The sequence below is a fragment of the Leptodactylus fuscus genome, chromosome 2, assembly GCF_031893055.1.
Source record: "Leptodactylus fuscus isolate aLepFus1 chromosome 2, aLepFus1.hap2, whole genome shotgun sequence".
Taxonomy (NCBI): domain Eukaryota; kingdom Metazoa; phylum Chordata; class Amphibia; order Anura; family Leptodactylidae; genus Leptodactylus; species Leptodactylus fuscus.
The window spans coordinates 24,708,861-24,725,459 of record NC_134266.1 but is presented as its reverse complement, the minus strand read 5'-3'; the positions used below and the strand labels follow the sequence as shown (position 1 = coordinate 24,725,459).

At 35.6% G+C, this 16,599-nt stretch overlaps 1 protein-coding gene across 1 annotated transcript in view; it reads right to left on the bottom strand.

The window, feature by feature from the left end:
• The window catches only part of SIM2 (SIM bHLH transcription factor 2), a 64,694-nt gene extending 50,696 nt beyond the window's left edge, over nt 1-13,998 (bottom strand). Inside the window, exon 1 of the mRNA XM_075263472.1 lies at nt 13,315-13,998. Within this exon, the coding sequence (XP_075119573.1) occupies nt 13,315-13,489 (175 nt within the window). The 5' untranslated portion in view covers nt 13,490-13,998. The remainder of the gene's footprint in view (nt 1-13,314) is intronic.
• Between the last annotated feature and the right edge of the window lie 2,601 nt (nt 13,999-16,599).

Sequence of the window (16,599 nt, the reverse complement as noted above, 5' to 3'; positions counted from 1 at the left end):
GTTTGTGACGGGATAGTCTTTGGAGTGGGTTGTTGCTTAACCATATGACTGTGAGGCTAAGGCCCCAAGGGCAGTAATCACAGCGCTAACGTGCTGCGGAAAGAACCGCCGCATGAACGCATTGCAGTTCTTTCCGCAGTGCTTTTAAGAGAAAGTTCACAGAGTTATCCTCTGCGGACTTTCTCTTAACATTATATCTATGGGAAAGCCGCTGGCGTTTCCGTAGCTATAATTGACATGCTGCGATTTGCAAAGCCGCAACAGCTTTGCAAATCGCAGCGTATCCGCGCTGCAATCTTTTCCGCAAAGTGGGGATGGGATTTGCCTGAATCCCATCCACTTTGTCTGCACTGCGCAATGCCGCGAGTTTTCCCTCAGCGTTTGCGCTGCAGGCAAATCACGGCGTTTCCGGTCTGTGGGGCCCCGGCCTGAGGCTGCGTTCACACAGAGTTTTTTGCTCCGGAATTTGGTCAGGAATCTGCCTCAAAATCCCAACCAAAAAACGCCTCACCATACAGTCCTATGTAATCTTTTTTTTTTTTTTTTTCACTAGTGGATTTTCCACTAGCAGAAAAATCCACTAGCGGAAAAAAGAATGAACATGTCCATCCTTCAGGCGGATTCCGCTTCAGGAAATCAATACAAGTCAATGGGAGTTGGAAAAACCGCTATTTTTTTTTCAGGCGGAATCGCTTCAAAAAAACTCCTCAAAAAACGCCTCATGTATATTCCTGAAGCAGATTTTTCCTGACCAAAAAACTCTGTGAGAATGCAGCCTTAGAAAAAAAAAATGTACAAAGCCACTAGGCTGAAGCGAGTCACTATATCACCATTATAGTGAGCAGAATACCTCCTCAAGTCATCAGAACAACCAACCTTAGGGTGCATTCACACTACAAAACGCCAGCGTGTATCACAGCCGTACACGCCGGCGTTACAGTAGGGCTGCTGAACACTTCCCATTCATTTCTATGGGAGCCGGCATGCGAGCGCTCCCCATAGAAATGAATGGAGCTGCTTTATACGCCGCTTATTCTGAACGTGTTTTACGTTCAGAATAAGCTTCAGTATACGTAGTGTGAATGCCCCCCTTAGAATGATCACATAGCTCCAATACCACAGTGCCAATAGATCAAGGAGTGCTCTACAAAAACACCAGATCACAATAACAGTGCAGAGTGCCATATTATGTGAGCAAGTCACCCTGACAGTGCAAAATAAGTGACCAAGTCACCATGACAGTGCCATATTAAATGAGCAAGTTACCATTACTACAGAGTGTATGATATTAAAGGAGTTGTCCGAGCTTATTTTCCTTATGGCCTATCAATACCTGATCAATAGGGGGTCAACACCTAGTCATCTGTACAGAGACGTTCCTTAGCTGCAGCTCAGCTTCCAATGAAGTGAGTGTGAGTGGGAGCTGAGCTGCAGTGGGTGGAACCCAGACCAAGTCAAGATTACAGTGCACAAAGTACAAAATTAAGTGTCAAGTCACATTGCCAGTGCAGCGAGTAACATATTAAGTGACCTAGTTACCACTGGAGTGCAGAGTGCCAACAGAAACACATCCCCATTACTGCAAAGTGTACCATATTAGTGCAGAGCACACTATATCAAGTGACCAAGTCACCATCACAGTGCACAAAGTACCATAAGGGTATGTTCAGATGTCTAAAACCTCAAAATCCTCTCTAAAAATCAGCTTTGTAGAATCTGTGGCAGAAAGTCAAAGCTGAACCCTGGCAGAAAGTAACATATTAAGTCACTAGGTTACCATTATAGTGCAGAAAGTCAGACATTAAGTGACTAAATTACCATTAAAGTGCAGAGAGTAAAATATTAAGTGACCAAGTCACCATTAGGACCTGTTCAGACACTAGAACATGAAGAGGAATTCAGGATGAGTTCCGCCTCAGATTCTGCGTTGTGTGGATGGGATTCACTAGACAGTACATCATAAAATAGTTGTCCAATGAATGATAAATCGATCCCAGAGTTTTAGCTTGTGACATATTAGTGATGTTTCAGGTTCAGTGGGGTTTTAGTAAACTCCATCCTGCTAAGGGTCTGGCATTTTTCAACCCCGACAATGACCTAAAAAAACTTCAAACTACAGGGTTATTTTTCAATATGCAATTTTGCACAAAAAACATCCTGTCTAAACCTGCTCATAAAAAAAGTGACAGTGCCCATCAAGTCACCAGTACAGGAGGCAGATCAAGTAAGGGGGTCACCATTACAGATGAGAGAGTTACAAAAAGTCACCAGGTCAACTTGAGAGAGCAACAAGTGTCCAGGTCACCAAACAGGCAACATTAAGTCACTGGGTCAGTTCACTAGTAGTGCGCAAACACTACGACACCAAATCACCAGAACAGATCTAGCCTTACATTAACTCACTGGGTTAGTTCACCAGTAGTGTGCAGACACTAGCACACCAACTCACCAGATCAGACCTAACCTTACATAAAGTCACTAGGTTAGTTCACCAGTAGTGCGCAGACACTAGAATACCAACTCATCAGATCAGACCCAACCTTCCATTAAGTCCCTAGGTTAGTTCACCAGTAGTGGGCAGACACTACCACACCAAGTCACTGGGTCAGTTCACCAGTAGTGCTCAGACACTACCACACCAAGTCACCAGAACAGATCTAGCCTTACATTAACTCACTAGGTCAGTTCACCAGAGGTGTGCAGCCACTATCACACCAAGTCACTAGGTCAGTTCACCAGTAGTGTGCAAACAGTAAAATACCAAGTCACCAGATTAGACCAAGCCTTATAGCAAGTCACTAGAATAGACCCAACCTAACATTAACTCACTGGGTTAGTTCACCAGTAGTGCGCAGACACTACAACACCAAGTCACCAGATCAGACCTAACCTTACATTAAGTCACTAGGTTAGTTCACCAGTAGTGCGCAGACGCTACCACACTAAGTCCCTAGGTTAGTTCACCAGTAGTGCGCAGATACTAGAACACCAAGTCCCTAGGTCAGTTCACCAGTAGTGCGAAGACACTACCTCACCAAGTCACTAGGTTAGTTCAGCAGTAGTGCGCAGACACTACCACACCAAGTCACTAGGTCAGTTCACCAGTAGTGCGCAGACACTACCACACCAAGTCCCTAGGTCAGTTCACCAGTAGTGCGCAGACACTACCACGCCAAGTCACTAGGTTATTTCACCAGTAGTGCGCAGACACGACCACACTAAGTCCCTAGGTCAGTTCACCAGTAGTGCGCAGACACTACCACACCAAGTCACTAGGTCAGTTTACCAGTAGTGCGCAGACACTACCACACCAAGTCACTAGGTCAGTTCACCAGTAGTGTGCAGACACTACCACACCAAGTCCCTAGGTCAGTTCACCAGTAGTGCGCAGACACTACCACACCAAGTCACTAGGTCAGTTCACCAGTAGTGCGCAGACACTACCACACCAAGTCACTAGGTCAGTTCACCAGTAGTGCGCAGACACTACCACACCAAGTCCCTAGGTCAGTTCACCAGTAGTGCGCAGACACTACCACACCAAGTCACTAGGTTAGTTCACCAGTAGTGCGCAGACACTATCACACCAAGTCCCTAGGTCAGTTCACCAGTAGTGCGCAGACACTACCACACCAAGTCACCAGGTTAGTTCACCAGTAGTGCGCAGACACGACCAAACTGAGTCCCTAGGTCAGTTCACCAGTAGTGCGCAGACACTACCACACCAAGTCACTAGGTCAGTTCACCAGTAGTGCGCAGACACTACCACACCAAGTCCCTAGGTCAGTTCACCAGTAGTGCGCAGACACTACCACACCAAGTCACTAGGTTAGTTCACCAGTAGTGCGCAGACACGACCACACTGAGTCCCTAGGTCAGTTCACCAGTAGTGCGCAGACACTACCACACCAAGTCACTAGGTCAGTTCACCAGTAGTGCGCAGACACTACCACACCGAGTCACTAGGTTAGTTCACCAGTAATGCGCAGACACGACCACACTGAGTCCCTAGGTCAGTTCACCAGTAGTGCGCAGACACTACCACACCAAGTCACTAGGTCAGTTCACCAGTAGTGCGCAGACACTACCACACCGAGTCACTAGGTTAGTTCACCAGTAGTGCGCAGACACGACCACACTGAGTCACTAGGTCAGTTCACCAGTAGTGCGCAGACACTACCACACCAAGTCACTAGGTTAGTTCACCAGTAGTGCGCAGACATGACCACACTGAGTCCCTAGGTCAGTTCACCAGTAGTGCGCAGACACTACCACACCAAGTCACTAGGTCAGTTCACCAATAGTGCGCAGACACTACCACACCAAGTCACTAGGTTAGTTCACCAGTAGTGCGCAGACACGACCACACTGAGTCCCTAGGTCAGTTCACCAGTAGTGCGCAGACACATCACCAAGTCACTAGGTCAGTTCACCAGTAGTGCGCAGACACTAGCACACCAAGTCACTAGGTTAGTTCACCAGTAGTGCGCAGACACGACCACACTGAGTCCCTAGGTCAGTTCACCAGTAGTGCGCAGACACATCACCAAGTCACTAGGTCAGTTCACCAGTAGTGCGCAGACACTAGCACACCAAGTCACTAGGTTAGTTCACCGGTAGTGCGCAGACACTACCACACTGAGTCACCAGATCAGATCGAGACCCATTCATTCACTGTGATTGTTTTTAAAATGGCGGTTCACGTGAATAAAGTCAAAAATGACCTGACACAAAACTGTCACGTACATAAGGCTTAAAGCTGCATTCACACTCGCACCGCAGTGATTTACGGCTGTGTGTTCTCTGTTTCTTAAACTATCGCATGTCACCCGGCAGCATTAAAGTCAATGTGAGTGGATGGCGGCTATTCACATGTCTGTTGTTATGAAGGTCCGCTGTCCTACTTTGGTCCGTTTTCATGGATCCCTCCATATACTGGAATGTATTGGCCTCTCAGTGTAAGATGGCCGTGATAATGGATTGTTGTTTTGCGCCCTGGTCGTCTGAATGTAGCCTTAGTCTGACTCTCTTCTGAATGGAACCTGCAAAGTCCCGTGTTCATGCTGATATATATAGATGTATAAGATGGATTCTCTGCATCTACATGGAAATCTGCATCATGTGAATACATCCTTAGCCCTTCTTCACATGATCTTATTTTGGGGTGTTTTAAAATGCAGGGAAAAAAACACTATGGGGGAGGGGAAATACAAAAAAAAAAACAGTAGAAAAAATTTTCCTTGAGTTTTTACTGCATTTTTTTCAATTTTGTTCTTTCTTATAGGGAAAATAGTTGCGACTCCTAAACTAAAATGAAAATGCTGTGTTTAAAAAAAAAAAAAAAAAAAAAATAAAAAAATAAATTGATTTTTTGCACTTTTTTTCTGCAATGCATGGATGAGGTTAATGAAACTTTCCTGGTAATGGACAACGCAACGTTTCCACAATGTGGGGCTATGGCCTACATGTCAGCATTTTTTTAAAATATTTTTTATAAGCACTTTTTTCCTGGTCCTATATAGAAGGTCTAAGGAAAAATAACGCCAGAAAAAAATCCACCATCCCTACAGTATACGGAGTTACAAAAAGAAAATATGCGGTTAAACTAAATGAAAAACCTGGATTTTTTAAAAATTTTGCTTCTGTAATAATGCTGTGTACAAACGTGTTACTAGGGTGTCTCCTGAGATGAATGGAGTGAACAGTGACCTAAACAACCTGCAGATCCTGACACTAATAGAAGTCATCTATAAGGCAGCAAATCTATAGGAGACCTGCAGGGCCAAAGACAACCATTACTATGGTGTATAGACGCAACGTGAGATTCCTGACCGGTCCGGAGTCTGTACACAGAGGCAGCTCTTATATTACTTGTAGGAACATTCTTTACCCTACGTTTTCCAAAGAAAGTTCTGTTGCATTGCGACTATTGGGAGATTAATTCTGAAATGTAAGAACTTGGGATCTAATATATAATAATAATTATAATAATACTGTGTGTGCGGCCAGGAGAATAATAACTGTATACAGGGGTAAGGAATATTATACAGTCAGTATAGTGGTAATACAGGAGGAAGTGATAAGAAACAGGCCTGAGACATCAGTATGCCTGGCAATGATCTATCTATCTATCTATCTATCTATCTATCTATCTATCTATCTATCATCTATCTATCTATCTATCTATCTATCTATCTCCTATCTATCTATCTATCTATCTATCTATCTCCTATCTATCTATCTATCTATCTATCTATCTATCTATCTCATAGCTATCTCATATCTATCTATCTATCTATCTCATATCTATCTATCTATCTATCTATCTATCATCTCCTATCTATCTATCTATCTATCTATCTATCTATCTATCTATCATCTATCTATCTATCTATCTATCTATCTCCTATCTATCTATCTATCTATCTATCTATCTATCTATCTATCTATCATCTCCTATCTATCTATCTATCTATCTATCTATCTATCTATCTATCTATCTATCTATCTATCTATCATCTATCTATCTATCTATCTATCTATCTATCTATCTATCTCTCCTATCTATCTATCTATCTATCTATCTATCTATCATCTATCTATCTATCTCCTATCTATCTATCTATCTATCTATCTATTTATCTGTCTATCTATCTTTCTATCTATCTATCTATCTATCTATCTATCTATCTATCTCCTATCTATCTATCTATCTATCTATCTATTTATCTATCTATCTATCTATCTCATATCTATCTATCTATCTAGCTATCTCCTATCTATCTATCTATCTATCTATCTATCTATCTATCTATCTATCTATCTATCTATCTATCTATCATCTATCACATATCTATCTATCATCTATCTATCTATCTATCTATCTATCTATCTATCTATCTCCTATCTATCTATCTATCTATCTATCTATCTATCTATCTATCTATCTATCTATTTATATGTCTATCTATCTATCTATCTATCTATCTCCTATCTATCTATATATCTATCTATCTCCTATCTATCTATCTATCTATCTATCTATCCCATATTTATCTATCTGTCCATCTACGCCATAGCATATTTGCCTAAGAAACACTTTTACTTTCATGTAACATTGCAACAAAAGATAAATACACACATACATAATATAAATAGACAATACTATAATATATATATGTAATTTCCACTGTATGACTTCATTAGTTATTTGATGTAGTAATATTTGCACATATATATTATGTCTCCATATACACGACATGTAATGTATATTGCTATCATTGTATATAATGTATTATCAGTATTATTGTTATTACAGCTGTGACATTTCATTATTTTATTCCGATCATTATTACTATTATTATATCTATGAGTCACTGATTATTTTATGATAGATTTTATCCTCTATGGCTTATCCTACTGGAGACTTTGACTACATAACACCAAGCCCCCGGATCAAGCCTATGTCATGGAGTCCTGTATGGCAGGGACTTGTAGTCCTACACCCAGGGCCATGTGATATATGGGGCTGTGTATGTACATAGGATGTGTATAATGGATTAATAATGATGTGTGTCAGTGATATCAGGCAGAGAAGATACTAGAATTACCGTCTATCAGGAGGATTCATTAGATCCTGCAGATTAAGTCATGACTGCGGGACAATGGAGCGGAGAATGGGGGGTGTATAGTCACAGAGGGGGGAAATAATAGGGAGCAAATACAGAGCAGACGTGAGGAGGAGGAGGAGGAGGAGGATGTAATACAGCTCTGCTTATATAATAGCTCATCTTATTATATTATTACTCATCACTATTAGTATTATATATTATTAGTTATTAAGCATCTTTGCTTTTCAGTCCCTTATTGACATCATCCAGATCACTGATCCATATTATTACATCTACTAGTAATATAATATACTAATAGTCATTATTATATAACACTGTATCAATCACTATGTAACACTCCTCCTATATTACAACTTACATCACAATTTATGATAATTCATCATCACACCATCAGGTATTACATCTTTATTAATTTTATATATTTTATGACTTACTATGTTATTATTAATCTTTATTATAATTATAATTATTATTATTATTATTATTAATATACTATACATTTACTATTAATCACTAGATATTAGCACTTTATTATTTATAAATCACACCTGTCTAAGAAGTTATTATTAATCATTAATATAGTACACACTTAGAATGAGAAATATATATATATATATATATACTACAAATTTATCATTTCTAAATTTCACCTATATTAATATTATTACACCTTTACACTTATTGATATCTATATACATATATTACACAATTATTATTAATCATATATTAACCCTTCATGATTTATATATATATATATATATATATATATATATATATATATAATATATATATTACATCATCATCGTATATGACACCTTTAGAATTACATATACATCTATATTATTATTATCGTCATGATATATTGCACCATGTATTATTATTATATCATATTTATACATTATTATATTGTACATTATACTATATTATTATTCTTCCCCATTACTATTATCCATGTATTACACCTTTATTGTACTGTTATTATAATTATGACATTATCATCTGCAGTTATCAGCTTTAAATAATAATAATAATAATAATAATAATAATAATAATAATATTGTAATATTTAATGATCACTAATAATGACAATAATAATATCAGACAAATGTGATGAGTGTCTGTGACTCCTCCATTCAATCTGAATGGGGTTTGCAGAAATCTTCATGTGTTCACCCTTGAAATGACCCTGTCCAGATGAACAGAACTCATATTTTAGTCAAAGAAATCTCTGCAAGGTGTGAATATACCCGAATATATATCATGTGTATTTTCAGTCGCAGTAACCTCTCCGGTAACTGTGCTGGGTGTTCTGGCTCTGTTCACATCTGCATTCAGAGCCTCCATTGGCATTTCTGTCACTTTGTATAGCTAGTATGTAATATTAGTCTTGCCAGTGATGGTCACCTACATGGGCATTGGGGTAAGACTGTCAAGGTTTGGATCCCTTATATATTGGATGGATCACGATATGTCTTGCCTGAATGTACCAGTTATTCCAACCACTGACCACAATGATATAGTGACAGATCAGGATAGAAATAGACACCTCATAGTGCCAGAGATATAAGCAACATGGCTTTATGGATCTGGTTTTACATATTTTAGGCCAAAAATAGCCACTGCAGCTTTAAAGTGTAACTAGACTTTCAGACAACTTTTGGTTTTCTGGCAGTATTTGTGTCACTGATACATTTTGTATATATTTGTATATAATTTGTATAATATACTTTATTAAGATATTTTGTCTCCTTTTTGTGAAATCCGGCAGTTTCACTCTTCCCTTTCTCCTGTACACAGGGCTTTGTAGTATGTAGAGAAAATGAGGGGGGAAGTCATATCAAACAGTTACATCTCCGACATTATAAAACCTACAAACCCGCTTATGGTGTCATATAAAAGAGGAGATTCCCTTCTTTTACATGGCACTATCGTTCTGCAGTGATAGCTAAATTATTGTCAGAAATATTACTGGTTGAAAACAAAGTCGGGATTAGGATATTTATAGGCAGCTGTATACTATATTTGATATAAAAATTACCAATTCCATCTGTATTTTCAACCAGTGATATCTCTGATATAAATGAGATATCACTGCAGGCTTACAGTCATGTGAGAGAGGAGCATCTGATATTTCATATGACCCATAAGGCAAGTTTGTATGTTTTATAATGTCTGAGATAACTGTATGAAATGTCCCCCCCCCCCTTATTTTCCCTACCCGTACTCCCGAACACAGAAGCAGGGACAGATCTCCATAGAGAAGCAAAGGGAAGAGTGAAACTGCTGGATATCACAGAAAGGATCTAAAATCTGTTAATAAAGTATATTACAATATTTATCAGTGACAAAAATACAGCCAGAAAATCAAAAGTTGTCCGAAAGCTTAGCAACACTTTAAGTCATATAAACAGAATCCATATATAGAACATATAAATAGAATGATAAGTAGATACATAGTAACTGCAGCAAAACCTGAGCTCTACAATCTGCCTGTACATAATGTATCAACATAGTATCAGACTGATGTGAGGAAAACAGAGAAAGTTCCCATAGACACACAACACATATGTATACAACACATACACAACCCCAACACAGACACACAACCACATAAACATACAACACACACATTCACGCATATATACATTCATCATATTTAAATATTGAATAGAGAGGTAAAATAATACAATATAAATAAAAGTAACATAGAATACACACATACACAAGACACACACACTACACATAGACTGCATACAGCACATATACAACATATTGCCTTACACAGGGGTAATAATAATATAATACAAATAATAGTAAAATGATAGAATACAATAATATAATAGAACAACAGTAAAAAGCAAACTAATGCAATAATAATATCAAGTCGTGTGTTGTGGTGTGGGCAGCAGGATGGAGGGAGGGCGCAGTCCTGGAGCTGCCATGTGCTCCCCCTTGGTCTCAGGACTATTTATAGGAGGTAATTGGCTGCTGATTTAGATTTGCAATTATAACGTGATGTATGTAGGGAAGGAGCTAGGGCTGTGTACACACAGCGCAGGATTCTCACCTCCCTAGACCAGCAGATCCAGCCTTCACCATCATCACTGCTCACTACCTGCACATTAGGACATGTCACAGGACAGTCTGCTCGCCCCTCATAATCACACTGTCATTAATATAGCATATAATATTACATATACTGTATATATATATATATATATATATATATATATATATATATAATAATTCTGTTTTTATCTATTTTAACTTCAATCCATCTAATATATTAGTATTTCAGAATTACTGGTATTATATATATTATTGTTAGTAGTAATATCATTATTGTTAGTAGCAGTGATGGTAGTAGTATTAGAATTATATTACTATTATTCCTGTAGTATTACTATATTATCAGTAGCTTTGTATTATGTTTACTATGAATTTAATATTACTGGTACTTTTATATTATTTTACTATTACTATAATATTAGTAAGTTTATATTATTTTTATCGTTAGTGGAATATTAGTGGATTGCTTTTAGTATTACCTTTATTATTATTAGTATGGCATTGGATACTTTTGGATTGTTATTCCTATTGTCATAATTTTTACAATGTGTGTTTAAGGGGTGTATATAATTCCAAATTCCATTTCCATTATATATATATATATATATATATATATATATATATATATATATATATATATATATATATAGACATATATATATATATATATATATATATATATAGACATATATATATATATATATATATATATATATATATATATATATACTGTGTATATATATAGATACATAGATAGATAGATATAGATATATTATATATGTATATATAGATATATTATATATTATATATAATGATTATTCTATGTAATATAATAAATATATATAATAAATAATCAAGCCTCCTGAACATGTAGACTTTTCCACACATTACGCTTTGTTCTTTATACACTATACTACTTCATAGATAAACAAGAATGATTAAAAATATCCCCTATTTTTTTTATTTTTTTTTTGTATATGAGCTGCGGCATACTAAGACGATCTATAAAGTCTACTAAAATAAAATATAATAAATTAATATCCTGTTTGTAGGAGGAGTTTTTGAATATTAGTAGTGTCTATGTTCTATTGTTATATTTCTAAGTAACAAATTAGGAACATAACAATGATAGTAATAATGTAATACTAGTGATATTAGTAAGAAGAATATATTAACGATTATACTAAAAATAATAGAAAAAATAATATAATAGTAAAAAAAAAAAAAATAGCAACAACAATCTAAAAGTATCCGATACTATACTAATCATAAAAGGAATATGAACAGCAATCTAGTACTAGTATAATACAGTAAAATAATATAAAACTATTAATGATATAGTCATGAGAATATAAAGTTTCTCATATTATAGTAAAATAGTATAAAACTAACAAGTAATAGTAAATAAAATGTAAAGCTACTGATAATATAATAATACTAGAGTAAGAACATAACTAAGAATAATTCTACCAAAATATAAAAATAGTGATAATATTCCCAAAGTATCCAATACTATAATAATAAAAGTAACACTAGAAGCAGCCTGCTAATAGGACACCAAGAGTAAAATAATATAATAGCTATTCATAATAGTAGTAAAAATAATATAAATGTATTCATGATATAGTAATGAGAAGATAAAGTTACTAATATTATAATAATAGTAAAATAAAATAAAACTACCAGTAATATTTAAGTAATAGTAAAATAACGTAAAGCTGCTGATAATAAAGTAGAATATAATGGTAGTAAAAATATAGTAATAATAGTAATGTCACTACAACTAGTAATAATAAAATAATAATATTACTACTAGTAATTAGTAATTCTAAAATAACGAAATATATAAGCTTATTGAAGTTAGAAAAAATATAAATAGAAGAAAATAAAATAATATAATATAATATACATCTATAATTATTATTATATTCCTAATGTTATGGGCATATCGGGAGATACTCTTATGGGGAAGTAAACCAATATTTTATATACAATTATTACTTAGTATCTTACGTATATACATTTTATTTCGTAGACTCTCTGCTCATGTATTGTCTATATCTCTATAAATAAGCCATATATTGCCTATATCCCTATAAATAAGCCATATATTGCCTATATCCCTATAAATAAGACATATATTGCCTATATCCCTATAAATAAGCCATATATTGCCTATATCCCTATAAATAAGCCATATATTACCTATATCCCTATAAATAAGCCATATATTACCTATATCCCTATAAATAAGTCATATATTGCCTATATCCCTATAAATTAGCCATATATTACCTATATCCCTATAAATACACCATATATTGCCTATATCCCTATAAATACGATATATATTACCTATATCCCTATAAATAAGCCATATATTACCTATATCCCTATAAATAAGCCATATATTTTGCTCTCCTGATTTTCTATTATATAATTCCAGGTTTCTTACAGAATAGATTGATACATTTGTATCAGTAGATTCCTTGTAAGTGATACATAACGCATTGTATGTTTGGTCTCATATAGATTTATATATGGATACGTATATGGTCTGATAGGACTTGTCAGTGATTCCTGCAGGTATGTTCTGGTTCGCCATGACACTTACCATCTGGGAAGACGGCTCTCATCTTGAGGTAGCTGGTGGTCAGCCTGATGATGGAGGCTTTGTCCAGCTGGGAGGTGATGGCCGAGGGCAGGGGCAGCAGCTTGGCCAGCTCATAGAACTCCCCATTCTCCTTCTCCCTGCGGGTCTTGGCCGCGTTCTTAGACTTCTCCTTCATAGTGATGATGAAGATGATGATGATGGTGGTCAGTATAGAATATGGTGAGTGCTGGTAATACTATCACTGACATAATAACCAGCTGGGTGTCATCAGAGCAGGGGGCACAGCACTGGGCATGGACTGCTGGGCTACACTAGGGGCTCAGTGCTGAGGATGAGTGCACTTGTCTCTGGCTCATTGCTCCTTAGTATTCCTTATAGGATGGTGGCAGTAGCCAGTGCCCCCTACCCCCAATGTGACTCCTCCAGGCCCTAGTCCAGGAGTCCACGCATCAGGGGTAGCTCCATGTCCTAATGGGGGTATCACCAAAAATCCTGCTGAGGTTGCAATAGGAGGTAATGTAGACAATCCAGTAAGGGTAGCACTCATCTATATGTATATATGTATACAGGAGACCCTCCTATGTGCAGGGCTCTGCTCTCCCTTCCTGCACTGATCCTCTCTGTCCATAGGATATAATCAGGTCTCTTCCCAGCAGAATGAATGTGGCAGCAGCAATGGAAACTTGTGGAGTTCCTTCTCTCCCAGAGGCTGCACAGCACAAGTCCAGGCACAGGAGGTGCAGACACTGGATAGGGCCCTGAGCTCAGTGACGTCTCCATACAGGGAGGCAGGGTGACCTGCACACGCCAGCACACAGGGGGTTAACTGCAGCCCATACCACTCTGCTAGCAGAATGCAAAGCCCCAGCACACAGGGAGTTAACAGCTCTGTATTCTCCATGTGGTGCCAATGGTGTATATAGTGCTGGGCTATGTAAGGAGAGAAGAGTGCCAGCCCCAGCACACAGGGGGTTAACCACACTAGTCTCCAGACAGTGCCCTATAGACTGCAGGCTATATACCAGAGACTGGAACACAGGAGGATAGTAGTACAGAGTGGTATAATGTGCCTATACTACAGCCCAGAGAGTATATACTGGGTGTACTGCATGCTATACTGTCTATAGGGGGTGGAGGGGCGAACCTCCAAATATATCTGATAGCACAGTCAGTATAATACAGTATTAGTGTATGAGGAGAGACCGACTGTGTAATACTGTATATAGTACACATAGCAGTATACATTATATAGACAAGTAGCAACAAAGTATTTTTATGTCTATATTTTATTATCTATCTCCTATCTATCTATCTATCTATCTATCTATCTATCTATCTATCTATCTATCATCTATCTATCTATCTATCTATCTATCTATCTGCTATCTATTTATCTATCTATCTATCTATCTATCTATCTATCTATCTATCTATCTATCATCTATTCCATTTATTACACTATCTTCAGCTATCCCATACATGTCTAGTTTATGTTTATCTATCTTTATATATCTAACTTTTAATGTCTGTCTATTTAACATCTATCCCATGTTTATGTAATATACAGGACACATAAATCTATATAATATACACTGCACAGTTATAGTTAACATATATTTATATAAGATACAGTGTGTATATATATATATATATATATATATATATATGTGTGTGTGTGTGTGTAATATACAGTACTGTTGTATAATATACAGTGCACATATATCTATAATATACACTACACATACCTATATAATATACAATACACATATCTATATAATACACATTACACATATATTTATGTAATATATAGTACACATATACCTATAATAAACACTACACATATCTATATAATATACAGCACACATACAGTATCTCTATATAATACACATTACACATATCTCTATATAATACACATTACACATATACAGTATCTATGTAATATACAGCACACATATATCTATGTAATATACAGCACACATATATCTATGTAATATACAGCACACATATATCTATGTAATATACAGCACACATATATCTATATAATATACAGCACACATATATCTATGTAATATACAGCACACATATATCTATGTAATATACAGCACACATATATCTATATAATATACAGCACACATATATCTATATAATACACATTACACATATCTCTATATAATACACATTACACATATCTCTATATAATACACATTACACATATACAGTATCTATGTAATATACAGCACACATATATCTATGTAATATACAGCACACATATATCTATGTAATATACAGCACACATATATCTATGTAATATACAGCACACATATATCTATGTAATATACAGCACACATATATCTATGTAATATACAGCACACATATATCTATGTAATATACAGCACACATATATCTATGTAATATACAGCACACATATATCTATATAATATACAGCACACATATATCTATATAATATACAGCACACATATATCTATATAATATACAGCACACATATCTCTATATAATACACATTACACATATCTCTATATAATATACACTACACATATATCTATATAATATACAGCACACATATCTCTATATAATATACAGCACACATATCTCTATATAATACACATTACACATATATCTATATAATATACAGCACACATATCTCTATATAATATACAGAACACATATCTCTATATAATACACATTACACATATCTCTATATAATATACACTACACATATATCTATATAATACACAGCACACATATCTCTATATAATATACAGTACTCATATCTATATAATATACACTACACATATCTCTATATAATACACATTACACATATCTCTATATAATACACATTACACATATCTCTATATAATATACACTACACATATATCTATATAATATACACTACACATATCTCTATATAATACACAGCACACATATATCTATATAATATACACTACACATATATCTATATAATACACAGCACACATATCTCTATATAATATACAGTACTCATATCTATATAATATACACTACACATATCTCTATATAATACACATTACACATATCTCTATATAATACACATTACACATATCTCTATATAATATACACTACACATATATCTATATAATATACACTACACATAGCTCTATATAATACACATTACACATATATCTATATAATATACAGCACACATATATCTATATAATACACACTACACATATATCTATGTAATACACATTACTCATACAGTATATTTATATAATACCCAGCACACAT